The 26,796-nt window shown below is 36.7% G+C and overlaps 1 protein-coding gene across 1 annotated transcript in view; it reads right to left on the bottom strand.

The window, feature by feature from the left end:
- Window positions 1-26,796, bottom strand: part of LOC111154527 (elongator acetyltransferase complex subunit 3) — a 108,672-nt gene that overhangs the window by 40,382 nt on the left and 41,494 nt on the right. Inside the window, exons 9-10 of the mRNA XM_022514187.1 lie at window positions 25,483-25,609; window positions 4,731-4,924 (exon numbers count right to left, since the gene is read on the bottom strand). Coding sequence (XP_022369895.1) covers window positions 4,731-4,924; window positions 25,483-25,609 — 321 coding nt within the window. The remainder of the gene's footprint in view (window positions 1-4,730; window positions 4,925-25,482; window positions 25,610-26,796) is intronic.

The raw sequence follows: 26,796 nt of genomic DNA, 5'->3' as shown, positions 1-26,796 counted from the left end.
GTCTAGGCTAGAATTTCAGTGATTATTGATAACAAAAAACAAGTCAATATAAAATAAATTTGAATAATTTTTTATGCAGTATACACAAAGAAAATATGCAAATAAAAATGGGCAAAAAGCAAGTAGCAAAACATAAATCTGAATGGATTCTTATGCAGGCAGCCATAGTAATAGTTCACTAATATTCAACGCAAAAAATAAACTAATTTGAAGGAATTCTGTCCAGGCTTATTCGGAAACAAATGCTTTAAATCAGTGCATGGTACGTTAAAAAAAATAAAGAATTCTAACAGAAACTTGTTTAACAATAGCATAGTTATACTGGAAACAAAAAATACAAAAATAAAATAGAAAGTATCATAAAGATTTTAATCTTTATTCTAAAAAACCTAGAAATAATCACATTTGAAATTAAGTAAATTATCAGTCCCAAAGCATGCAAATCTAACATCACAGGTAGACTTTGCATGACTCTCTCCACCAAAGGCATTTGCTATGTTAGGAACTGAGTCATCATGATTTTGAAATAAATTGAGTGTGTCTGAGGATATTACTAATTCCATGTTTTAAAAGAGATTGTACCTCTTGTTTTATAGCATTCTGTTAAGTTTTAATTCACCCACACATCTGTAAAGTAAAGAAAAAGAGTGTCACTTCAAAATCTCAAGCCTACACCCACCTGTACCATTTGTCCTGGATAAATCTTTTAAGTGATGTATTGATAGAGAAATAGAACTGACAGTTTGGCTTCATGGAATTAGAGCTGGGGGACACTTTTATTGCCAGATTCTCCAGAGAGAGCTCTACTGGGGTCATGACAGGAGAAGTGAGAACAGATTTTCTCTCCTCAGCCTCATGTTGGTTACCCATAATATTATGCCCTTCTCACATACAACCTTTGGAAGTATTAACACACATGTTCTTAATTCTTCTGGTCATGATGCCCTTACAATTTTCCTATAGAGATTATTTTGCTGCTCTTATTTTCTCAAAGTCTTTATTTTCTTAGTTGGTGGTAGGCCAGGATGATGTCCCATGGTGATATTTCATAGTCGATAAACTTAAGCTTTTAATGTTATAGCAATGTCTCTGTTGGTTTTGAATCACTGGTTACAGCAGTAAGAAATTTAAAACTGAAAGTGAAGGGGGAGAATGCAAATTCTTCACCTGATTGTGTGAGCTATGCCTTGTTACTTATGGTAAGAAAACTATGGTGTCTATGGCTGTGACATTTCTATCTACTCTGTGATATTTGCTGCCATTTTCTGCTGCTGGGAAGTATTATCTTCTGAGCTCTCTGGCTGCCCTGCAGTGTAAGTGCCTGACATTAAGCTTTCTGTAGCGTGAGTGCTTGACATTAAGTTTTTGATTGCTGAGGCATCCATTTCAAAAGACATCTATCCTGAGTAAACATATTGCTAGCTGTGTGCCACAGCTACTAGCAAAACGACCAGGTAAGGATTTAGACAGTCCCTTCCCCCCATGAAGTTCTCTCTTTGAGAAAGCCTTTGGTAACCTACGTAACTGACCCTCGGAGTGGCCCCATTTTCTTCCTTATCACACCCTAATTCCCATTTTTATTCTTTAAATTAACCAATGAATGAACGCACAAAATCCTAGACACTCTACCCTTGGATCCTAATAAAGGCAGGGGCCCAGGTTCATGCCTTTCCCGCATTCCCCCTCAAGTTCACTGTGTACCTACTGGGTTTGCTGGGGACCTTCCAAGACACTTGAGTCTTGTTTCTCAAAGTCCCCTGATGGTTTTTGCTGAAGGGTGTCTTGCAGTTATAATAAGCAGCATAAGGGCTAGTCCAGCAACACTGGTCCCCGTGGGGGAAATATGTGTTGGGGCCCACTATGAGTAGTAAGGGTCAGGTGAGTATCTCAGGTACTCAGAGCTGATAAGATCACCTTCATGAAGTTGACGTCAACACAACAGATTTGCTTTTTCATACTCAGCTACTGGGAAGTAGTATCTTCACTTTTATCTCGTTGCTCAAGTCAGTTAAATGCAAATAATCTTTATCTTTTGTTTTTGTTAATACTACTTATTGCATCTTTGTATTCTATTGTATTAGTTTACATTTTTTTTTTTTTAGTTTACATTTTTTGAAACAATCTCAAAGTTACAGAAAAAGTCCCAAGTGCAGTACAAATAACTATTTTCCTAAATTATTTGATGGTAAATTGGGAACAAGATGTTCCAACACCCTCAGAATACTGAAAGTATTTCCTACAACAGGGATATCCTCTTACACAACCATAATACAACCACCAAAATCAGGAAATTAACAACAGTACTTTACTACTGTCTAATCCTGGACTCCACTGCAGGCTCACCAGTGTCTAAACAATGTCCTTTATAGCAAAAGGGTCCAGTCAGAACCTTGTATTGTATTTAGGTGTCATGACTTTTTAGTCTCCTTCAAAATGAAACTCTTTCCTTAATTCTTATAATTTTGAAGATTTCACACTATTTTTTAGAGTACCTCTCAATTCGGGACTGTCTGTTGTTTCCTCATAATTAAATTCAGATTATGTAGTTTTGGCTGAGTAACACAGAAGTGATACCGTCATACTATCATGTGGCACATTAACTGACTTGTACTATTACTGATGGTATTCACTTTCACCAGCTGCCAGTCTTCTCCACAGTCAAGTTACTTATTTCTGCTCTGTAATTAATAAGCATGTTGTAGGGAGGGATTCTGAAACAATGTACAGTCAATATGCATTATTCTCAGTAACTATATTCTACAAAGTTGCCACGAATGCTGAGTTAGTGAATATTAAAACATTGCTCCTAGGGGAAATACAGGGCTAGGTTTCTGTGAGCCTCTGGTCACAACATTTTCATTTACTAATCAACATATAACTGTGCTTCACATGTGTTTAAGAACACCATATATATATATATATATATATATATATATATATATATATATGTATGTATGTATATAAAATTGATGATACAACACTGAACTCCCGGCCAACAGTGCTATACTCAAGGCTGAATGAAGCTTATATAACACATGTCATTTCTCCATAAGCCATGTCATAGCCTTCTTGCACTTAGGAACAGTACACATTTCAGTACCACCTTTAAGGGTCATTTTAAATAGTGAAATGACCAACAAATAGCACAAAAATGCAAAATACCATTGCATTAAAAAGACTGTGAAAAAGACACACACATTATATTTATTTTTTATTATACTATTTACAATTATTTCTGTATCTACCTGTATGCTGAAAACCATGAGTTCACACCAGTATCTCCTATTCTAAAACACCATGGGGTATATTCCAATTTTCTCCTTTTTCACATTTCTAATTCCCATTCCAGATAACACAAAGCCTAGCTCCCATTATCCTTAATATTATCTACTTCCTAGATCAACCTTCTATAAGTAACCAATCTTCCACTGCTGTTCTCTTCTCTGCACCCCATCCCCCACCTACCCCAGGATGTGTCCTCACCCTGCTCAGTTCTGACATCCTGCGCCAGACCAGACCTCACCAAGAACGCCCTCACTACCACATCCAGGCTGCCAGAGACCACACAATAGCACTGCCTCCTCCACAACAGCGACCTCCATGCCCTGTGGCTCCCTACTTCTGGGCGGATGGCTGCATTGTGAGCACCTTCTAATGTCTTTTGAACTGAGTTGTTTGAGAAGGGTTGAAAAAGAAGGGGAAGGACAACGCAAACAGTTTTGGCAGCTGAGTTTTTCTCAGTATTTAAGAGAAAAAAAACAGATCATACAGGCAATTTATATCCTTACATTGGGCCAATAATTTAAAAAATTTAAGAAATCAATAGTGTAAATATCCTTCAACTTTTAAGCAAATCCATTACTTTATATTCTTGATAATTTTCCTTTAGTTGATCGTTCTGCTTATTTTCAGTACTCACTGTTTTATATTATTAGGAACACAATTTTCGTGTTCAGTGGAGTAATAGTCACAACAACTGATTGTACACACATTTGCTAGTCACCTTTTCACCTTTTGTTTGTACTAGAATCTAGGCAGCTTTTGGCAAGGTGGTGGAAATGTGCCTTCCTCACCAGCAAATACAGGCATGGTTCTGTCAGGATTGTAGGTAGATATGTAACTTTATGGCTCCTAAAATTTTTCTTCAGTGTTATGTTTCTTATAAAATAAATAAATAAGTAAAGGTCATGAATGCAAATGACATATTAGTTTTTCTCTCCTCTAGGAAAAAAGCAGTTGAAATGATTTCCTTCATGTCATCAGGAATAGGTCACTCTTTCTCCATATTTACATTAATATCTGTGAAGAATGGCTACTGCTACTCTTTCTTTTTTCCTTTAGAGGCTCTACAACAGGTATAACAGATATATGCCTACACTTCCTTCCTCCATACTCACTACTGTATCCAGACTGAAGTAGGCCTGGAAAAGGAAATTCTGGAACCAACATCATGCATATGTACCATCATAATTTCATCTCCTGGCACATGAATCAATGGAGAGATGAACACATGAATAAATAAGATACTGGCAAAGCGGCTTGGACATGCTGTCCTTTCATCTCCATCTCTATGTATAGACAGAATTCCAGGTCTCATTTCTAATTAAAAAAAAAAAAAATAGATTCAAACTCCTCAATATTAATTCGAACTGTTCTCATTAGAAATTAAACAGACTCATTTTTATTATTGATTATTAATATTATTTCCAGCATAAAAGGTAACACACTACCTCTGCACTCGGTACACTCGAGTCCATGGAGGCACAAGGGCAAGGATCCGAGCCACCAATTCAATCAGGTCGCTAGGAGAATAACTCTTGTATCTTCCTGATTTCCAGAGCTCATAAAGCCCAGTTCCACGAATCACCAGGGTAGGGTAGAGTTTCAAACCATCAGGACGAAAAGCAGGGTTCTCAAAAAATTCCTGTGAATGGAGAACAGAAAATTACCACTCCATCAGTTATGCAGAGATTGATGAAGTTTTCCATGGTCACGCTTCAGTCCTGGGCCAGCTTCTTGCACATACCTACCAAGTCCTCAGACCGCCTTTCCTTTCCTTCAAGGGAGGGGTGCAGACTAAACAGCAACTCATTGTTCTTACAACCTCCCTGGAACAAAATGTGTGTGTGCTGGTTTACAAAGCCCTTGTTAATCCAGCCGGTCTCCTGCTGCAATCTCATCTCATGCCACCCTCACCACCTTGCCTTTCTGCCTTTTGCAAAGGCAATTTCCTCTGTCTGGAGAGTACATCAATTTTACTTCATCTAGCTAATCTCTAGGTCTCGGCATGAATGCCAATTCTACAGAGAGGCCTTCCTGACCTTAAAAAAAAATTCATATTGAATTCTATATTACTGCTTTCTTAATATCACACTGATAATTTATTCAATGTCTGCCTCTAGACTGTGTCCTCCTTTCATACAGAATATACTTAGTTGTTTAAACTTCTAAAAAAGTCGTGACAGAGATCATCACTTGCCTACAAAACCTAAAATGTTTACTATACAGCCCTTAGCAGGAAGAGTATGCCAGTCTCTGGATATGCCTATTTTGTCTTCAGGCCAACTGGCACCATTCCTAACCTGGGATACACACTATTTGTTATCTAGACATTGAGAAATACATCTAATTTATCTACTTTGACACAGTCATTTCCCGTACTATATCATCCCAGCTGGCTTTATTTGGGATAAAGCAAGGAGACACCAGGCATTATCCTTTCCATGACTTTGTACTGCTCATTTGCTCTTAATTTAGCACACTGTGTAATAGAGGAATGAAGGTGGACTCAGTATCCTCTCACTCCACCCCAGCATTAGTATCTATAGAGCTAGCTGTACTGTATCTTGTGACTATAACAATGCTTTTTATCTCGTGCTACATTATTCTTGCAGAGCTTTCCATTGCTTAACTTGCTTTTCAAAGAAATGTAACTCTCTCTCACTAATTTTTCAATCTCTCTCACTAATTTTTGTCATATTCTTAAATGCTGTATTCTTTGTGCATCATTTGGTTTTAGGGATATTCTTCTGTAATTGCATGTAATTTTCTGTGTACCATTTATATATTAACAATTCATTAAGCCTTTATAAGTAGTCTATAGCCACCCAAAAGAACATGTATGCAAGTCATTCTGTACCTAGTTTGAATCCATGTTGGAATACAGGATTTCAGAAAAGTAGTTCAAGGTGCTTCTATGATAAATTTAGAAGATAGATGGGCTCATAAGAATGATGATAGATGAAATTGGTTCTGGACTTCTGGTTAAACAAGAATTAAAACATGTGTTCCCTTCCTTTTCCTCCAAAATCATAGTAATATAAGAGATGAACTTTTATAAAAGTATAAAAATGCTTCTATGATAAATTTAGAAGATAGATGGGCTCATAAGAATGATGATAGATGAAATTGGTTCTGGACTTCTGGTTAAACAAGAATTAAAACATGTGTTCCCTTCCTTTTCCTCCAAAATCATAGTAATATAAGAGATGAACTTTTATAAAAGTATAAACCCAGAAGAACAAAAAGAACATCAGAGGAGATGCGGGTTGGGGGTTAGAGTACAGGACCAGTGATAGTAATAAATTTTTGGAAGACAGAAAATGGATGAAGATTGGCAAATGACTTTATAGGTAAATAGAGCTGTAAGCAAAGTATCTGCAAAAGTGAATACCAATGAAGGTCCAGCTCAGTTACACGAGAGTCCCAGAAAGGCTCATGGGTCAAATGTACCATTAAACAGGCAGAACGGAAGAAATCATGGAATCAAAGTCTGAAGATGGAGGGATTTATCCCTTATTCCTTTGCCCTGCCTACAAGGCGTTTGTTCTGCCCTGCTGATTTGTTCCTGGAGAAACTCCTGAATGCTGTGATTCCAGGTACAAAGGAAGGCCTAGGTGAGGATAAAGGCTGAAAACAGAGAGATTAAGTGAAAGCCAGCACACTGGTGAATTTCCTGCCTTGCTTCCTGGATGCCAGCAGTCAATTTTGTGACCTACTCATACCAGCCACTTCCAAGCAGGAAGTTGGAGAGTTCATCTCTGGATTAAGCAAATAGCCCTAAATAAGAGTTCAAGATACTGACATTCGAGAATCCCCTAAAAAAAAGAAGAGCTGGGGCATGCCTGGCTGGCTCAGTCAGTAGAGCATGTGACTCTTGATTTTGGGGTTGTGAGTTCAAGCCCCATGTTGGTAAAGATTACTGAAAAACAAAAATCTTAAAAAATATAAACAAAATAAAACCTTAAAAAAAGAAAAGGAAAGCTTATTACATGAATATCTTTCAATGAGGTATACCAGTAGCTGGCCACCCAAAATTTGCAATCTGTTCTTTCAGTCCCTTACTTTTTAAATTTAAATTTTATTTATTTTTTCTAAGAGAGGGAGAAAGAGGGTGATGGAGCAGAGGGAGAGGGAGAGAATCTTAAGCAGGCTCCACGCCCAGCAAGAAGCCTGACATGGGGCTCAATCTCACAAGCCTGAGGCAAAATTAAGAGTTGGATGCTTAACTGACGAAGCTACCCAGGCCCCCCTGGTCCCCTACTTTTAAAGTATGATCATCTGGCTAAGGATCACCAGAAATTTGGAGGAAGCCTAGAAAATAAAGGGCAAAACAAAACAAAAAGAAAAAAAAAAAGGAATGTGGAGAAAAGATGCATTGCATAAAGGAAAATAAAACTTAAAAAAACAAACCCTGTAATTCCCTCAGAGAGAGAAGATCTATTACATCCATTATACAAGAATAGGATGGTAGGGAAAAATCAAACAACAAGAAGGTAAGAAAGAACTCCTGAAAATCAAAGCTATAACAAAAATAAAAATATTTAACTGAAAAGTTGAAAGATAAATATAAGAATAGAAGAAAGCAGAAAAAAAAAGGAAAAAATAGGTAAAAAATATATGAAAATATTTGATGAATATGGGAGATCCAACATTTGCCTAGGAGAAGTTTTAAAAAGAGAACATAGAAAATGAAAGGGGAAAATTAACCAGTGGTACAAGGAAATTTCCCAGATGACAGATTCTTCAAAAATCTAGCACAATTAGTTAAAAAAAACTCTTGCCAAGATACAGCACTGTGAAATTTCACAATACATGGGATAAAGACAATTTCTTAAACAGACTTAACAAAACAAAACACCCAGGTTACATAGATCACAGGATTAAAGAATAAGGAATATAGGATTAGGAATAAAAACACATTATGCTCCTTAACAACAATGCTAAAAGCTACAAGGCAATGGTGCAATGCCTTTTAAAAAAGTCTTTACACAAGTCTGTAAGTGTGAAGGTTGCATACAACCATTTTTTGAGCACACCAAAGGCTTACTTTCTATGAGGAGCCTTTCCTAAGGAACCTGGTAGAAAATGTATTTTAGTAAAGTCAAGGAATAAACAGATAAAAAGGGTTAACTTGGAATCCAGAAAAACAAAGAATCCAATCCAGGAGATTGGTGAAGAGAAGACCTCCAAGAGGATAGTTGCGAACCAGGCACAGAGAACTGCCAGTTTGGAGCTGGAAGGTAAGACATCCACAAGACTCACCACTGACTTGACTGGTTACTTAATCTCATCAGGCCCGCTTCCTCAACTGGAGAGACTACATCAGGTGGTCTTTCCTGACAGAATGCTACAGTGACTTGTATCCTATGCCACTATCTTCAGTAACAAGCCTTTATATTAAAAAAACAAGTAACAACAAATACCGCTAGCCATCCCTGCCACATAGTCATTCAATCAGATTGGCTCACTGGGGAAAAAAAAGAACTTGTGTCAGATGTTAATAGACTTTGAAAGACTTCTGCTAACTGATAGATTCTGAAGAGAAACATATTCTTCAAGCATCTTCAGCAATCTTAGATTGGATATTTAAGAGCAGTCTAATTATTAAAGGAATAAAACACCAAAACAGCTAAAGGTTACTTTGAGTAATAAATAAGTTCTATCTGAGGATAGGTGGAAAGGGCAAAGTTAATGCTTTTAGGATAAATTCCTGAATTTCCACCACAACAAGGACTTCCAGCTTTATAAAAAAAAAAAAGAAAACTTCATTTCTGAGTTCCTGGAAAATATAAGCAAATGCTATTTATCACGCACAGCTACAAGCTCTGCACCTACCACTAGATAAGAGTGTGAATTTGTCATGAATAGATGCATAAACAGATACTAAGAGTAGTGACCCAGAGCTGACCTGACCTAAACAACAAAGCGTGAGATCTAAGCCAATTTATAACTAGCACACTGCAGGCATACAACCCAAGATATAGCTGTGATACCCCAGCAGGCTGGGTAGTAGATTTATGGATCTATGCCAGGCAAGGCTATCACGTCCTCTATAAAGATAACATTTGCTACACTTCTGTAATTATACAAGCAGACTCCCAATTTAGCAACCCTTCCTGCGGAACAAAACACATTAATTAAGGAAAAAATACCTGTGGGTTGCTAATGTAAAATAAAGTAGGGAAAAAAGTTTTTGAAGTATAAAACAGGGGTGCCTGGGTGGCTCTGTCAGGTCAGTGTCTGCCTTTGGCGCAGGTCATGATCTCAGTGTCCTGGGATTGGGCCCTGCATGGGGTTCCCTGCTCAGTGGGAAGTCTGCTCCCTCTTCCTCTGCTAGTCCTACTAATTCAGGAAAGCTTGTGAATTCCAAATAGGCCCAACAAGATTTCCTAAAACAAAAATTAGTTTTAAAAGTTTTTGTGTAAACTTTTACTGGAGTGTATCTTAGATAGAAAAAAGTACACAAACTCTAAGTGTGTATCTCATAACCAGCACCCGGACACTCAAATTAAGAAAAAGAATATCAAAATCTTAGAAGCCCACCTCATGCGTGTTTCCAGTTACAATTCCACCCAAAGTTTTTGGACTTCGTATTAACAGAATTGTATATTAGGTAGTCTTTTGGATCTGGTTTCCTTTGCTCAATTTTATGTTGAAAAAAATCAGCCATGTTGTTTCATGAGGTTGTAATTAATTTATTATTTTTCATAGTATTTCACTGTATGACTACATCACAATTTATTTATGCATTCTATTGTTAATGGACACTTGTTGCTGCTCTGATATTACCAATAATAACTTGTGACTGTGACTTTTGGTAAATATGTGTAGGCATTTCTGTTGAGTATACATCTAGGAGTACAATTGCTGGGTCTTGGGGTATGCATATATATTTACCCTTAGTAGATAATGTCAAACATGATGTACCAATGTACTAGCAGGAAATGAAGAATTCCAGTTGCTCCATCCTCTTATCAACACTTGGTTTTGTCTTTTTTCATTTTAGCTATTCTTAGCTTTTCTGATGAGTATATAGAAGGAATGCATCATAGTTTTAAATTTCATTTCTTTGAAGATTAATGACTTTGAGAACTTTTAAGTACGTTTATTGGCTGTTAGAATATCCTATTTGTGAAGTGTTTGTTCAAGTATTTTTGCCCATTCTCCTACTGGGCTGTCTGCTTTTTTCTTACTGATTTATAGAAATTCTTTATTTTAGGGCAATTTAATTTTACTCTAGAGAGAAATGTTAGCTCTATTTTGTCACTCATTTATTTGTTGGGATGCAGTCAGAAGAGTCATACAGTCCATTCATATTCCCTTTTGAGTTTTTCTGAAAAGATTACAAACAAGATCTGTTTACGTGAAGATTGTCTTTGCAATATTATCACTGAACTATTCTTTATTCTGAGGATACTAAGGAAAATGAATAGTAAGACTCAGCTATTTGGTATTATTTGAAACGTGCCGTATTTTCTTCTAAGGATACCTAAAGTAATGAATTCTGATTATATCTCTGGTCCACCTAGGAGCTGTGCTAAAGAAAAGTGTTTCAGGGGTCTTTTAGGCTTGGAGTCTAGGTACTTGGCTATTAACTACTGAGGAGAGGCCATTAGACTCAAAATCTACACAGCTAACACAGGGGAATTAGTAATAGGGACATTTATGAATTAGTACTATATTATAAACAGGCCTTCAGTTGTAATTCACTGGCTTAAAAATTGTAAACATAAACTTTTGGCAAGGAAAGAATGAATTATTAAATATGTTCCAAATGAGGCCAGGTGAATTCTATTTTTTTAAATAGAAAAATTAAGTATTTCTGTGAATGAAATAATTTGATAAATACTTTCACTCTCTTCTCTAAAAGAATATCCCAAAGGCACTTTCTCTAGCTAAGAATTTGAAGGAGAAAAAAAAAAAAAGAGTTCTGATCAATCTCATTTCCCAAGACAACAGGAACACAGATCAAGCAAACATGTGATAGAGTAACAAAAAAACACTCCCAAAACAGGGGCGCCTGGGTGGCTCAGTGGGTTAGAGCCTCTGCCTTCGGCTCAGGTCATGATCACAGGGTTCTGGGATCAAAGCCCCGCATCGGTCTCTCTGCTCAGCAGGGAGCCTGCTTCCCCCTCTTCTCTGCCTGTCTCTCTGCCTACTTGTGATCTCTGTCTGTCAAATAAATAAATAAAATCTTAAAAAAAAAAAAAAAAAAACCCCAAACAAAAAATCAAATAACAAAAACCAAAACCAACTAACCCAGAGTTAGGTATTCAAATTTAAAGAACAGAAAACCTAGGAAAAAACCAAGTATTTTCTTCCACTATTTAATGAAATCCTAGAAGAGAAAAGCAACTCTAAGTTCAGAAGCATCTGAAGAAATCATAAAGGATGGATCTGACAACAGATACAAAAATGAAAAGCCCAAGATAGAGTGGGCAAAAATATTTGTAACAACTATTAAAAAAAAAAAATCAATGAGGGACGTCTATGTGCCTCAGTTGGTTAAACATCTGCCCTCGGCTTAGGCCGTGATTTTAGAGTTCTGGGGTCAAGCCCCACATCAGCCTCCAGGCTCAGCAGGGAATCTGCTGCTTCTTCTCCCCTGCCCCTCCCCCCTGCTCATGCGTGTGCTCGCTCTCTCTGATGAATAAAATCTTTAAAAAACAAAAAACCCAAATGAATCCAGAATGTCCTTACCTAGAAAGTTCATCTAAATTAACATCAAAAATGTTTATATCCAACAGAGTAATTGGTCAGAGAACAAAAACATACAATTCCAAAAAGATGAAAGAATTATTATTACATGCAAAACTAAAAAATATATTACCATAATTACAAAATACAAATTGAAATGGCACTTTAATCCACCAAATCAGCAAAGAGAGAAACACTGTATCTGTATGTGTGCAAATGCATAAATAGGAGAGAATTATTTGGGGAAAAAGATAACGCTGCTAAAATGACTGTAAACTGTTATAACCTCTGAAAAGCAACTAAGTAATATGGTGGGATTCTTGAAGTGTTTATACCTTTACCTGATAATTCTACCCCAGGGAATTTATCCTAAAGAAATAATCCTAAAAACTATAAAAAGTTATAGGCATAAAACTGTTCACCTGCAGTGCCACTCACAATATTAAAAACTGGCAATACCTTCAATTTAAAAAAAATTTGGAAGGAATTAAGCAAAGTATGGAATATTTATTCCATGGAAATTAAATACACATTTAAATACGTTAACATTTTAACAGAGACCGGCTATCTAACAGATAAATGCTTGCATAATGTTAAGTGAAAAAGCCATTAAAATTACTTATCATATATGTAAGCATGTGTGTCTCTGTGTGTATATGTATAAACCACCTCAACCCTCCAAAAAGCCTAAGCATAAAAAAAATTCCTAGAAGGAAACATATTAAAATGTTAGGGTTTTATTTGGTGTTGGGGCTGTGAATGACTTTTCTTTCACTATAGTGTTTCTACTATTCTATAATGAGGACATATTGCTTAAACAATGAGGGGGAAATTAGCAGTAAATAATCAAAAAGAATAGAGAGGGTAGATAGAGCAACATGCAGAGGCACCTGAACTTAGCCTTGTTTAAGGCAACACTTACTGTAAACTGTTCAATGTCTCTCTCTAGTCCCACATTTGGCAGATCAGGCATCATATGAGCCACAACTTTGAAACCAGAATCCTTGGCCAGGTGAAATGACTCACATACTGCCTTCACAGTGTGGCCCCTGAGGAAAGAAAATTCACTCCTGTTATACAAATAAATGGGCAAAAAGGTTAGCACAAGGAACAGAGGGAAAACAATCTCTGAGACATGTAAAGGTAGTTTTATAATGAAGAATAATATGGCTGGGGAATAAGAATCTCAGAAATTCATTTTTATATTTCTGGCTGTGAAAAGGCCTGGAAATAAATCAGTTCACTTCTGAGATATTTCTCAGAAATTCCCCAGGTACCTAACTCAAGGCTGTGACAGTAAATGACTGGGTTAACCAGAGTTAATGCACACGAAAATTATTTGGACTATAAAAAAAAATTATTTGGTTTAGCATCATCAGCTGGAGTAAGCTTACTAATATAAATATTTAAGTTAAAAACAAAAATAATGAGCTCAAAACTATGCAGAAGCAGCCTCTTATTATGCTCTTTCCTTTAAAAATCTTCTGAAATTATTTGGAGAGAGAGAGAGATGGAAGAATGTCACCTACATACAAAATAGATTTCATTCTGGTGGTCTCCAATGTCTTTAAAAAAGTGAGAAGAGTGAATGATTTACTGACAAGGCAGAATCATTTGGGGCCAGCTGGGTAAATCATTTTAACATTCTAGCACCACATCTAATAGGAAGCAAGCCCTAATAACAGTTTAGGGCTACTATCAACCAAAGCCCTATGCCAATCCTTTCACCTCCAGGACATTCCCATTCACCACCACCACCACCACAAACAAACAAATGAATAAACAAAAAAAAAAAAAACCACACACAAAAAAATCCTAGAAACATGGACTCCGTCCCACTCTGGGTATTACCATCCATTTCCATTAATCCATTTCCAATCTCTTTTTGCTAACCACTTCCGGATTTATATGACTAGGTGAGGCTTCTCTCTTGACACTCCACCCAAATATCCAGTACTAGAAAGTTCTACTGTACAATACCACAGTCCCTAGGCACATGTAGTTACTCAGTTTATACTTCAATTAATTAAATGAATTAAATTAAAATGAAAATTTCAGTTCCTCAGTTGCACTATCATATTGGATAATGCAGATGTAGAATACTTCAATTACTGTACAATGTTCTGGACAGCTCTGCTCGAAAGCAAACCCTCAACTTGTTGTTCTACAAGTATCTAGAATTGAGTACATCCAAAAACTAAACTCACCTTCCCTCCACGACTCCTCTACTTCCCATTCTCTCCTACCCCCATGTCCATCCAGTTACCAAACACTGTCATTTGCTTCTTTTTAAGACATCATTTCTTGTTTAAATGAGTGCAACAGCCTCTTAACTGATCTTCCTTCTCCACCTGCAAACTGTGATCCTTCCAAAGGGATCTAAAATGCAGATATGCTCCTATCACAACTTAGCTTACAGCCTGTCCTCAGACTAAAGCCGAAACTCCCTAGGCTGACTTCTAAGGTTCCTCAGCATTTGGCCACCACGGCTAACCTTTTCAGCCTCACCTCTTACCACTATCCTACCTCATGCTCTACACTCTTAACCAAGCTAACCTGCTCCAAATCCCCTAAATTTGCCATGTGCTCTCATCGTCAGGCATTTGCTTGTATGTTTCTTTCTGCCTGAAATAATCTTCCTCTTCCCCATCTGAGTCATACTCTTCCTGTAAGTCTCAGGTCTGATGCCATTCTTTTCAGAAAGCTTCCCTGACCTTCAAGAGACTCTTCCCATCTCCACAGGTACAACACTTGATCACTGCAGCAGGCCAACCAGTGTTTCTGGTTTAAGACTCCCCCTACAAAGGTACATTTTATTCACGCTAATCTTTCTTAAGCCTGATATCTGTGTAATTCTTCCCTGTGATCAAAACTATCCAACAGACCTCTAGTACCTAAAGGAAAGATTCCTCTCTCCTTAGTCTGGCATTCTTCTGGTGGTTTCTAAGATGCTGACCAGTGTATGCCTTTTACTTCCTAGTTGCCTTCCTTCTCCTACCACAACCCCCAATCACGTCTGCCTCTCCTGGTAAAGTAGCCTTTAAAGTCCAACTGATCACATACCAACTCCCTGAAACCTGACTTTACATCCTCAATCAATGATCTCTGCTGCCTAATAGAGTCCTGAAATCTTTTTTCTCTAATTTACCAATGAATCATAAAGTTCCTTATACAGCTAATCTTTCACGTGTACGTTTCTCTTCAACTCAGTGATTTATTTCTAGAGTTCTTCAAGAGAACTTTATATGGCTCTGTCAACCCTTATTTCTATTTCTTAACTTCCTAAATTTCTCAAAGTTTACACCCATTGCTCACCAACCCTTCTCTCACTACTCTATTCATTGGCATCCGCTTCACAAAAACTGATCTTTTAAATAGATTTCCTTCTTGTTCAAACCCTTCTCTTTGTTTCCATGCTCCTGGCCTTCTCTTCTGCTTTAGATGACTGACCTTGAAGCCCTGCCTTCCCCTTTCCATATGGAAAAGGCTGTTTATGACAAGAACAAGAAGAGAAAAGAGCACATTTACAAGCTACTGGAAAAGAGCGAGTAAAGACGAGAAAAATGGAAAGGGGATGGAAATTAAGAGCAGAGACAGAAGGATGACTCTGAGAAGAAGGAATACCTACACCTCTTTCTCTGAGATTGGTAGGAAGAAGAGGATGAGTATAAATATAGATATAATCAGGGGGAGTTAGAAGGAGGCTTGTGTGAAATCATTTGCCCTCATTTTACCTGTTGGTATCTCTGGCCACATCTTCGTAGACACTCTGCACCCCAATCTCCAGCCTTGTGCAGCCATAGGTCAACATGTCACTTAAATGCCGCTTCATGCAATAATCTGGTCTGGTCTCAATTGTAATTCCAATACACTTCGTGAGGCTTCTCTCAGAATACCTGCAGAGCAAATCTAAAAGTAAGCAACCTTCCACAGCTTTAGGACATTTGCTCCCATTTGAACGAATGTTTTCGCTTAGTCCTATAAGACAGTGGTTAAGAGCATGGCCTAGTTCAAATCCTGGCTCTGCTACTTCTTAACTATGCACACAGGAATGTTATTAACCTCTCTGTGCTTCGGTTTCATTATGTGCAGAATGAGCCTAATAGAAGCCATACCTCATAGGACTGACATGACTAAACTAGCAGACAGTACTGTTACCATAATCATTATCATTCTTATCCTCCTACAGGATGCTAGTAACCATAATCTTCTTGAAACAGCGAATGCAACTGTGGAAACTCTAGTAACCACTTTTCATATAAGTGATAAGTATCTGCCTTATTTATTTCCCACTCCATATTTTATGCCATGTTAAATAAAAGAAAAAAAAAGAAGGGGAAGGGAAGTATGTATAATGATCATAGGAATAATTTAGATAAAATGTCTTCTATATACACACACAAGTCATTCTGTCAAGCCTATTAATCTTAGCAATAATTTACAAAATTAGGCATCATTCTTCTCTTTCACTAACACTAGGTATCAAAGTAGTGAGTAATACTTTAGATTCAAGCTGCTTGAGTTAATGGCTTTACTGCTGGCTGAGAATCCAGGGAAGTAAAAGGGACCTACTGAGGGGGCTGCTAATGTGAGCAGAGGACCTAACATTTCTGGAGGCCACTGCGCCAAGTGCTATGCTAGATACTCTGTACGTATATGGAATGCTCTATCAGCTCAATGAAGCATGTCTTCTTATCTCCATTTCACAGAAGAAACTGAGGTTCAAAGAGATGAAGTACCTTGTCTAAGGACACAGAGCTCATAATATCCAAGTCAGGATTTGAAATTGGGTCCATCTGACTTCGAAATTCTTATTCTTCATTTCACTTTATAGCACTGCTTAGACATTTCAGCAAGAAACATCAGATTTCTCTTTTCAACTTCTCTAATATCCTAGAACCCAGTGATTCTTTTTGGTGCACCCTTCTACAACTTTCTCAATTCCCTGGGAGGGTAAGGGAAACCTCTTTTTCTCCTCCCCGCCCCCTGTTTAATTTTCTTCCTTTCAAAGAAATTCAAAGTCCTTTCTTCGAGTATAAAAATCATCAAGTTTCCAAAATTTTTAAACTATTCCTTTAGGTTCACGTCTTCATTAACTGTCAATAAAAGTGGACTTAATTTTAATAACAGTTATTAACAAAGTTAATCACTGAACTGGAACACTGATTCTGAAATTTTTCATTCTTGATATTCCAACTCTTTTGCACTATTTATTACCTATAAGGTTTTATATAGGATTACCAGAGGCAACAGAACTAAAAAGTAAATAAGTGGTCCAAAGTTACTGAAAACTGAATCATAAGAGAGATAAAGTGCTCAGATATTTTTCAAATCTTGCCTAAGACAGGATATAAATCATTATGCATCTTTGAAATAAATCAGAAAGTCCCATGCCTCTCAAATAGGTGGGTACTAAGACCTGCACTAACAGAAAGAAGTATATAATGCCATGGTTAAATATAATTTTCTTTAAATATCAATTATTGTGTTTGGGGAAAACCATATTTAAAAAATTAAAATACTCATATTATGGAGAAAGAAAATCACATGAAGATTGATTTAAAAAGAAAGGAAAGCAAGAAACTCTAAATTAGTGTATTTAAGAAAGTAAAGAAGAACATAATAGAATCAGGCATTCTAAAATTGTGCCATATATCTCCCTATTAACTGACTGTTTCAAAGCCTCCAGTTTTTCTTAAAAGAAAGCTCAGCAGCACAACAGTACCTTGGATCACTGGGAAGTAACTAGAGGACAGGCAACTGTGCAAGTGGGAATCTGTCCACAGGAAAGAGAAAATCACCAGCTAATCTTTCTATTGCCCAGATCACAAAAGGCATGCAGACACAGTGAGGAAGCTGCTGCAAGGACTGTAAGATCTCTTTCTTAGTAATTGGAATATAGTATAAGGAGAGAGACAAGCCTTATTCTCAAACAATAATTTAACTCCATTTCAAAAATGTCTTTCCTCTTAAGGGAAATGTCATTACCTTTTGCAGGGTAAGAAATGGAAAAATAAAAAAAAATAAGTTTTTAAAAGCTAACATTTTGTATTTACAAAAAGCTTTTAACGCTACCTTCTTTTCAGAATTATATTTTCATTTGGAAAGCAATTAAGCAGAAACTCTTAATCTGAATGACAAATTAATGGGGTATTTTCCTAAAAGAACAGAGTATAAGGTCATCCTTCCTATAGGATAACTGTATTTTTATTGGGATTTTTGTTAATGCTACATTTAGTCCTACAGTCACTGAACCTACCTCTTCATTGAACAGCAGTGTAAAGATATTAATGATTGTTCTTTAATATGCAAATATTTGCATGAAGGCTTTCAACTAATCTAAGCAACTTCCGGGCAATTTTTAGGGCCTGCCATAACCCTCATATCATTTTAGGTAGCCATCCAGTAGGATGCCTCTCTGTTAGTACCCAGTTCAACTCCCATATCTTTTGGAGCCATAAAATTCTTAAGTTCTTGGGCACCCAGGAAATGCGCTACACATTTTCCAACCCTGATCATAAACTTCTAAAGGCCAAGTTAGGACTCATACCCAGGTCTTCTAATTCCGACTCCACTGCTCTTTTCGTGCTATTACAGGGTCATCTTAAATAAGTCTGGACCCTACTGTGCAGGGCTATACTGAATCCTACACGTTTCTGTATGCCACAGTAGTGGCATCAACTACAAAAGATGCTAGCTAATATGCCCTGCAAAGCCAAATATAACTTAAGCCAATAACTTACGCTTTTTTTTTTTTTTTTTTTTTTTTTTAAGAAAGTTGGGCGGGTGGATGCTTCTATGATAAATTTAGAAGATAGATGGGCTCATAAGAATGATGATAGATGAAATTGGTTCTGGACTTCTGGTTAAACAAGAATTAAAACATGTGTTCCCTTCCTTTTCCTCCAAAATCATAGTAATATAAGAGATGAACTTTTATAAAAGTATAAAAATGCTTCTATGATAAATTTAGAAGATAGATGGGCTCATAAGAATGATGATAGATGAAATTGGTTCTGGACTTCTGGTTAAACAAGAATTAAAACATGTGTTCCCTTCCTTTTCCTCCAAAATCATAGTAATATAAGAGATGAACTTTTATAAAAGTATAAACCCAGAAGAACAAAAAGAACATCAGAGGAGATGCGGGTTGGGGGTTAGAGTACAGGACCAGTGATAGTAATAAATTTTTGGAAGACAGAAAATGGATGAAGATTGGCAAATGACTTTATAGGTAAATAGAGCTGTAAGCAAAGTATCTGCAAAAGTGAATACCAATGAAGGTCCAGCTCAGTTACACGAGAGTCCCAGAAAGGCTCATGGGTCAAATGTACCATTAAACAGGCAGAACGGAAGAAATCATGGAATCAAAGTCTGAAGATGGAGGGATTTATCCCTTATTCCTTTGCCCTGCCTACAAGGCGTTTGTTCTGCCCTGCTGATTTGTTCCTGGAGAAACTCCTGAATGCTGTGATTCCAGGTACAAAGGAAGGCCTAGGTGAGGATAAAGGCTGAAAACAGAGAGATTAAGTGAAAGCCAGCACACTGGTGAATTTCCTGCCTTGCTTCCTGGATGCCAGCAGTCAATTTTGTGACCTACTCATACCAGCCACTTCCAAGCAGGAAGTTGGAGAGTTCATCTCTGGATTAAGCAAATAGCCCTAAATAAGAGTTCAAGATACTGACATTCGAGAATCCCCTAAAAAAAAGAAGAGCTGGGGCATGCCTGGCTGGCTCAGTCAGTAGAGCATGTGACTCTTGATTTTGGGGTTGTGAGTTCAAGCCCCATGTTGGTAAAGATTACTGAAAAACAAAAATCTTAAAAAATATAAACAAAATAAAACCTTAAAAAAAGAAAAGGAAAGCTTATTACATGAATATCTTTCAATGAGGTATACCAGTAGCTGGCCACCCAAAATTTGCAATCTGTTCTTTCAGTCCCTTACTTTTTAAATTTAAATTTTATTTATTTTTTCTAAGAGAGGGAGAAAGAGGGTGATGGAGCAGAGGGAGAGGGAGAGAATCTTAAGCAGGCTCCACGCCCAGCAAGAAGCCTGACATGGGGCTCAATCTCACAAGCCTGAGGCAAAATTAAGAGTTGGATGCTTAACTGACGAAGCTACCCAGGCCCCCCTGGTCCCCTACTTTTAAAGTATGATCATCTGGCTAAGGATCACCAGAAATTTGGAGGAAGCCTAGAAAATAAAGGGCAAAACAAAACAAAAAGAAAAAAAAAAAGGAATGTGGAGAAAAGATGCATTGCATAAAGGAAAATAAAACTTAAAAAAACAAACCCTGTAATTCCCTCAGAGAGAGAAGATCTATTACATCCATTATACAAGAATAGGATGGTAGGGAAAAATCAAACAACAAGAAGGTAAGAAAGAACTCCTGAAAATCAAAGCTATAACAAAAATAAAAATATTTAACTGAAAAGTTGAAAGATAAATATAAGAATAGAAGAAAGCAGAAAAAAAAAGGAAAAAATAGGTAAAAAATATATGAAAATATTTGATGAATATGGGAGATCCAACATTTGCCTAGGAGAAGTTTTAAAAAGAGAACATAGAAAATGAAAGGGGAAAATTAACCAGTGGTACAAGGAAATTTCCCAGATGACAGATTCTTCAAAAATCTAGCACAATTAGTTAAAAAAAACTCTTGCCAAGATACAGCACTGTGAAATTTCACAATACATGGGATAAAGACAATTTCTTAAACAGACTTAACAAAACAAAACACCCAGGTTACATAGATCACAGGATTAAAGAATAAGGAATATAGGATTAGGAATAAAAACACATTATGCTCCTTAACAACAATGCTAAAAGCTACAAGGCAATGGTGCAATGCCTTTTAAAAAAGTCTTTACACAAGTCTGTAAGTGTGAAGGTTGCATACAACCATTTTTTGAGCACACCAAAGGCTTACTTTCTATGAGGAGCCTTTCCTAAGGAACCTGGTAGAAAATGTATTTTAGTAAAGTCAAGGAATAAACAGATAAAAAGGGTTAACTTGGAATCCAGAAAAACAAAGAATCCAATCCAGGAGATTGGTGAAGAGAAGACCTCCAAGAGGATAGTTGCGAACCAGGCACAGAGAACTGCCAGTTTGGAGCTGGAAGGTAAGACATCCACAAGACTCACCACTGACTTGACTGGTTACTTAATCTCATCAGGCCCGCTTCCTCAACTGGAGAGACTACATCAGGTGGTCTTTCCTGACAGAATGCTACAGTGACTTGTATCCTATGCCACTATCTTCAGTAACAAGCCTTTATATTAAAAAAACAAGTAACAACAAATACCGCTAGCCATCCCTGCCACATAGTCATTCAATCAGATTGGCTCACTGGGGAAAAAAAAGAACTTGTGTCAGATGTTAATAGACTTTGAAAGACTTCTGCTAACTGATAGATTCTGAAGAGAAACATATTCTTCAAGCATCTTCAGCAATCTTAGATTGGATATTTAAGAGCAGTCTAATTATTAAAGGAATAAAACACCAAAACAGCTAAAGGTTACTTTGAGTAATAAATAAGTTCTATCTGAGGATAGGTGGAAAGGGCAAAGTTAATGCTTTTAGGATAAATTCCTGAATTTCCACCACAACAAGGACTTCCAGCTTTATAAAAAAAAAAAAGAAAACTTCATTTCTGAGTTCCTGGAAAATATAAGCAAATGCTATTTATCACGCACAGCTACAAGCTCTGCACCTACCACTAGATAAGAGTGTGAATTTGTCATGAATAGATGCATAAACAGATACTAAGAGTAGTGACCCAGAGCTGACCTGACCTAAACAACAAAGCGTGAGATCTAAGCCAATTTATAACTAGCACACTGCAGGCATACAACCCAAGATATAGCTGTGATACCCCAGCAGGCTGGGTAGTAGATTTATGGATCTATGCCAGGCAAGGCTATCACGTCCTCTATAAAGATAACATTTGCTACACTTCTGTAATTATACAAGCAGACTCCCAATTTAGCAACCCTTCCTGCGGAACAAAACACATTAATTAAGGAAAAAATACCTGTGGGTTGCTAATGTAAAATAAAGTAGGGAAAAAAGTTTTTGAAGTATAAAACAGGGGTGCCTGGGTGGCTCTGTCAGGTCAGTGTCTGCCTTTGGCGCAGGTCATGATCTCAGTGTCCTGGGATTGGGCCCTGCATGGGGTTCCCTGCTCAGTGGGAAGTCTGCTCCCTCTTCCTCTGCTAGTCCTACTAATTCAGGAAAGCTTGTGAATTCCAAATAGGCCCAACAAGATTTCCTAAAACAAAAATTAGTTTTAAAAGTTTTTGTGTAAACTTTTACTGGAGTGTATCTTAGATAGAAAAAAGTACACAAACTCTAAGTGTGTATCTCATAACCAGCACCCGGACACTCAAATTAAGAAAAAGAATATCAAAATCTTAGAAGCCCACCTCATGCGTGTTTCCAGTTACAATTCCACCCAAAGTTTTTGGACTTCGTATTAACAGAATTGTATATTAGGTAGTCTTTTGGATCTGGTTTCCTTTGCTCAATTTTATGTTGAAAAAAATCAGCCATGTTGTTTCATGAGGTTGTAATTAATTTATTATTTTTCATAGTATTTCACTGTATGACTACATCACAATTTATTTATGCATTCTATTGTTAATGGACACTTGTTGCTGCTCTGATATTACCAATAATAACTTGTGACTGTGACTTTTGGTAAATATGTGTAGGCATTTCTGTTGAGTATACATCTAGGAGTACAATTGCTGGGTCTTGGGGTATGCATATATATTTACCCTTAGTAGATAATGTCAAACATGATGTACCAATGTACTAGCAGGAAATGAAGAATTCCAGTTGCTCCATCCTCTTATCAACACTTGGTTTTGTCTTTTTTCATTTTAGCTATTCTTAGCTTTTCTGATGAGTATATAGAAGGAATGCATCATAGTTTTAAATTTCATTTCTTTGAAGATTAATGACTTTGAGAACTTTTAAGTACGTTTATTGGCTGTTAGAATATCCTATTTGTGAAGTGTTTGTTCAAGTATTTTTGCCCATTCTCCTACTGGGCTGTCTGCTTTTTTCTTACTGATTTATAGAAATTCTTTATTTTAGGGCAATTTAATTTTACTCTAGAGAGAAATGTTAGCTCTATTTTGTCACTCATTTATTTGTTGGGATGCAGTCAGAAGAGTCATACAGTCCATTCATATTCCCTTTTGAGTTTTTCTGAAAAGATTACAAACAAGATCTGTTTACGTGAAGATTGTCTTTGCAATATTATCACTGAACTATTCTTTATTCTGAGGATACTAAGGAAAATGAATAGTAAGACTCAGCTATTTGGTATTATTTGAAACGTGCCGTATTTTCTTCTAAGGATACCTAAAGTAATGAATTCTGATTATATCTCTGGTCCACCTAGGAGCTGTGCTAAAGAAAAGTGTTTCAGGGGTCTTTTAGGCTTGGAGTCTAGGTACTTGGCTATTAACTACTGAGGAGAGGCCATTAGACTCAAAATCTACACAGCTAACACAGGGGAATTAGTAATAGGGACATTTATGAATTAGTACTATATTATAAACAGGCCTTCAGTTGTAATTCACTGGCTTAAAAATTGTAAACATAAACTTTTGGCAAGGAAAGAATGAATTATTAAATATGTTCCAAATGAGGCCAGGTGAATTCTATTTTTTTAAATAGAAAAATTAAGTATTTCTGTGAATGAAATAATTTGATAAATACTTTCACTCTCTTCTCTAAAAGAATATCCCAAAGGCACTTTCTCTAGCTAAGAATTTGAAGGAGAAAAAAAAAAAAAGAGTTCTGATCAATCTCATTTCCCAAGACAACAGGAACACAGATCAAGCAAACATGTGATAGAGTAACAAAAAAACACTCCCAAAACAGGGGCGCCTGGGTGGCTCAGTGGGTTAGAGCCTCTGCCTTCGGCTCAGGTCATGATCACAGGGTTCTGGGATCAAAGCCCCGCATCGGTCTCTCTGCTCAGCAGGGAGCCTGCTTCCCCCTCTTCTCTGCCTGTCTCTCTGCCTACTTGTGATCTCTGTCTGTCAAATAAATAAATAAAATCTTAAAAAAAAAAAAAAAAAAACCCCAAACAAAAAATCAAATAACAAAAACCAAAACCAACTAACCCAGAGTTAGGTATTCAAATTTAAAGAACAGAAAACCTAGGAAAAAACCAAGTATTTTCTTCCACTATTTAATGAAATCCTAGAAGAGAAAAGCAACTCTAAGTTCAGAAGCATCTGAAGAAATCATAAAGGATGGATCTGACAACAGATACAAAAATGAAAAGCCCAAGATAGAGTGGGCAAAAATATTTGTAACAACTATTAAAAAAAAAAAATCAATGAGGGACGTCTATGTGCCTCAGTTGGTTAAACATCTGCCCTCGGCTTAGGCCGTGATTTTAGAGTTCTGGGGTCAAGCCCCACATCAGCCTCCAGGCTCAGCAGGGAATCTGCTGCTTCTTCTCCCCTGCCCCTCCCCCCTGCTCATGCGTGTGCTCGCTCTCTCTGATGAATAAAATCTTTAAAAAACAAAAAACCCAAATGAATCCAGAATGTCCTTACCTAGAAAGTTCATCTAAATTAACATCAAAAATGTTTATATCCAACAGAGTAATTGGTCAGAGAACAAAAACATACAATTCCAAAAAGATGAAAGAATTATTATTACATGCAAAACTAAAAAATATATTACCATAATTACAAAATACAAATTGAAATGGCACTTTAATCCACCAAATCAGCAAAGAGAGAAACACTGTATCTGTATGTGTGCAAATGCATAAATAGGAGAGAATTATTTGGGGAAAAAGATAACGCTGCTAAAATGACTGTAAACTGTTATAACCTCTGAAAAGCAACTAAGTAATATGGTGGGATTCTTGAAGTGTTTATACCTTTACCTGATAATTCTACCCCAGGGAATTTATCCTAAAGAAATAATCCTAAAAACTATAAAAAGTTATAGGCATAAAACTGTTCACCTGCAGTGCCACTCACAATATTAAAAACTGGCAATACCTTCAATTTAAAAAAAATTTGGAAGGAATTAAGCAAAGTATGGAATATTTATTCCATGGAAATTAAATACACATTTAAATACGTTAACATTTTAACAGAGACCGGCTATCTAACAGATAAATGCTTGCATAATGTTAAGTGAAAAAGCCATTAAAATTACTTATCATATATGTAAGCATGTGTGTCTCTGTGTGTATATGTATAAACCACCTCAACCCTCCAAAAAGCCTAAGCATAAAAAAAATTCCTAGAAGGAAACATATTAAAATGTTAGGGTTTTATTTGGTGTTGGGGCTGTGAATGACTTTTCTTTCACTATAGTGTTTCTACTATTCTATAATGAGGACATATTGCTTAAACAATGAGGGGGAAATTAGCAGTAAATAATCAAAAAGAATAGAGAGGGTAGATAGAGCAACATGCAGAGGCACCTGAACTTAGCCTTGTTTAAGGCAACACTTACTGTAAACTGTTCAATGTCTCTCTCTAGTCCCACATTTGGCAGATCAGGCATCATATGAGCCACAACTTTGAAACCAGAATCCTTGGCCAGGTGAAATGACTCACATACTGCCTTCACAGTGTGGCCCCTGAGGAAAGAAAATTCACTCCTGTTATACAAATAAATGGGCAAAAAGGTTAGCACAAGGAACAGAGGGAAAACAATCTCTGAGACATGTAAAGGTAGTTTTATAATGAAGAATAATATGGCTGGGGAATAAGAATCTCAGAAATTCATTTTTATATTTCTGGCTGTGAAAAGGCCTGGAAATAAATCAGTTCACTTCTGAGATATTTCTCAGAAATTCCCCAGGTACCTAACTCAAGGCTGTGACAGTAAATGACTGGGTTAACCAGAGTTAATGCACACGAAAATTATTTGGACTATAAAAAAAAATTATTTGGTTTAGCATCATCAGCTGGAGTAAGCTTACTAATATAAATATTTAAGTTAAAAACAAAAATAATGAGCTCAAAACTATGCAGAAGCAGCCTCTTATTATGCTCTTTCCTTTAAAAATCTTCTGAAATTATTTGGAGAGAGAGAGAGATGGAAGAATGTCACCTACATACAAAATAGATTTCATTCTGGTGGTCTCCAATGTCTTTAAAAAAGTGAGAAGAGTGAATGATTTACTGACAAGGCAGAATCATTTGGGGCCAGCTGGGTAAATCATTTTAACATTCTAGCACCACATCTAATAGGAAGCAAGCCCTAATAACAGTTTAGGGCTACTATCAACCAAAGCCCTATGCCAATCCTTTCACCTCCAGGACATTCCCATTCACCACCACCACCACCACAAACAAACAAATGAATAAACAAAAAAAAAAAAAAACCACACACAAAAAAATCCTAGAAACATGGACTCCGTCCCACTCTGGGTATTACCATCCATTTCCATTAATCCATTTCCAATCTCTTTTTGCTAACCACTTCCGGATTTATATGACTAGGTGAGGCTTCTCTCTTGACACTCCACCCAAATATCCAGTACTAGAAAGTTCTACTGTACAATACCACAGTCCCTAGGCACATGTAGTTACTCAGTTTATACTTCAATTAATTAAATGAATTAAATTAAAATGAAAATTTCAGTTCCTCAGTTGCACTATCATATTGGATAATGCAGATGTAGAATACTTCAATTACTGTACAATGTTCTGGACAGCTCTGCTCGAAAGCAAACCCTCAACTTGTTGTTCTACAAGTATCTAGAATTGAGTACATCCAAAAACTAAACTCACCTTCCCTCCACGACTCCTCTACTTCCCA

The sequence above is a fragment of the Enhydra lutris genome, unplaced genomic scaffold (genome assembly GCF_002288905.1).
Source record: "Enhydra lutris kenyoni isolate GAN:26980312 unplaced genomic scaffold, ASM228890v2 scaffoldscaffold3, whole genome shotgun sequence".
Classification (NCBI taxonomy): domain Eukaryota; kingdom Metazoa; phylum Chordata; class Mammalia; order Carnivora; family Mustelidae; genus Enhydra; species Enhydra lutris.
The sequence above is the reverse complement of the archived record's forward strand: the minus strand, read 5'-3'. Positions and strand labels throughout refer to the sequence as shown.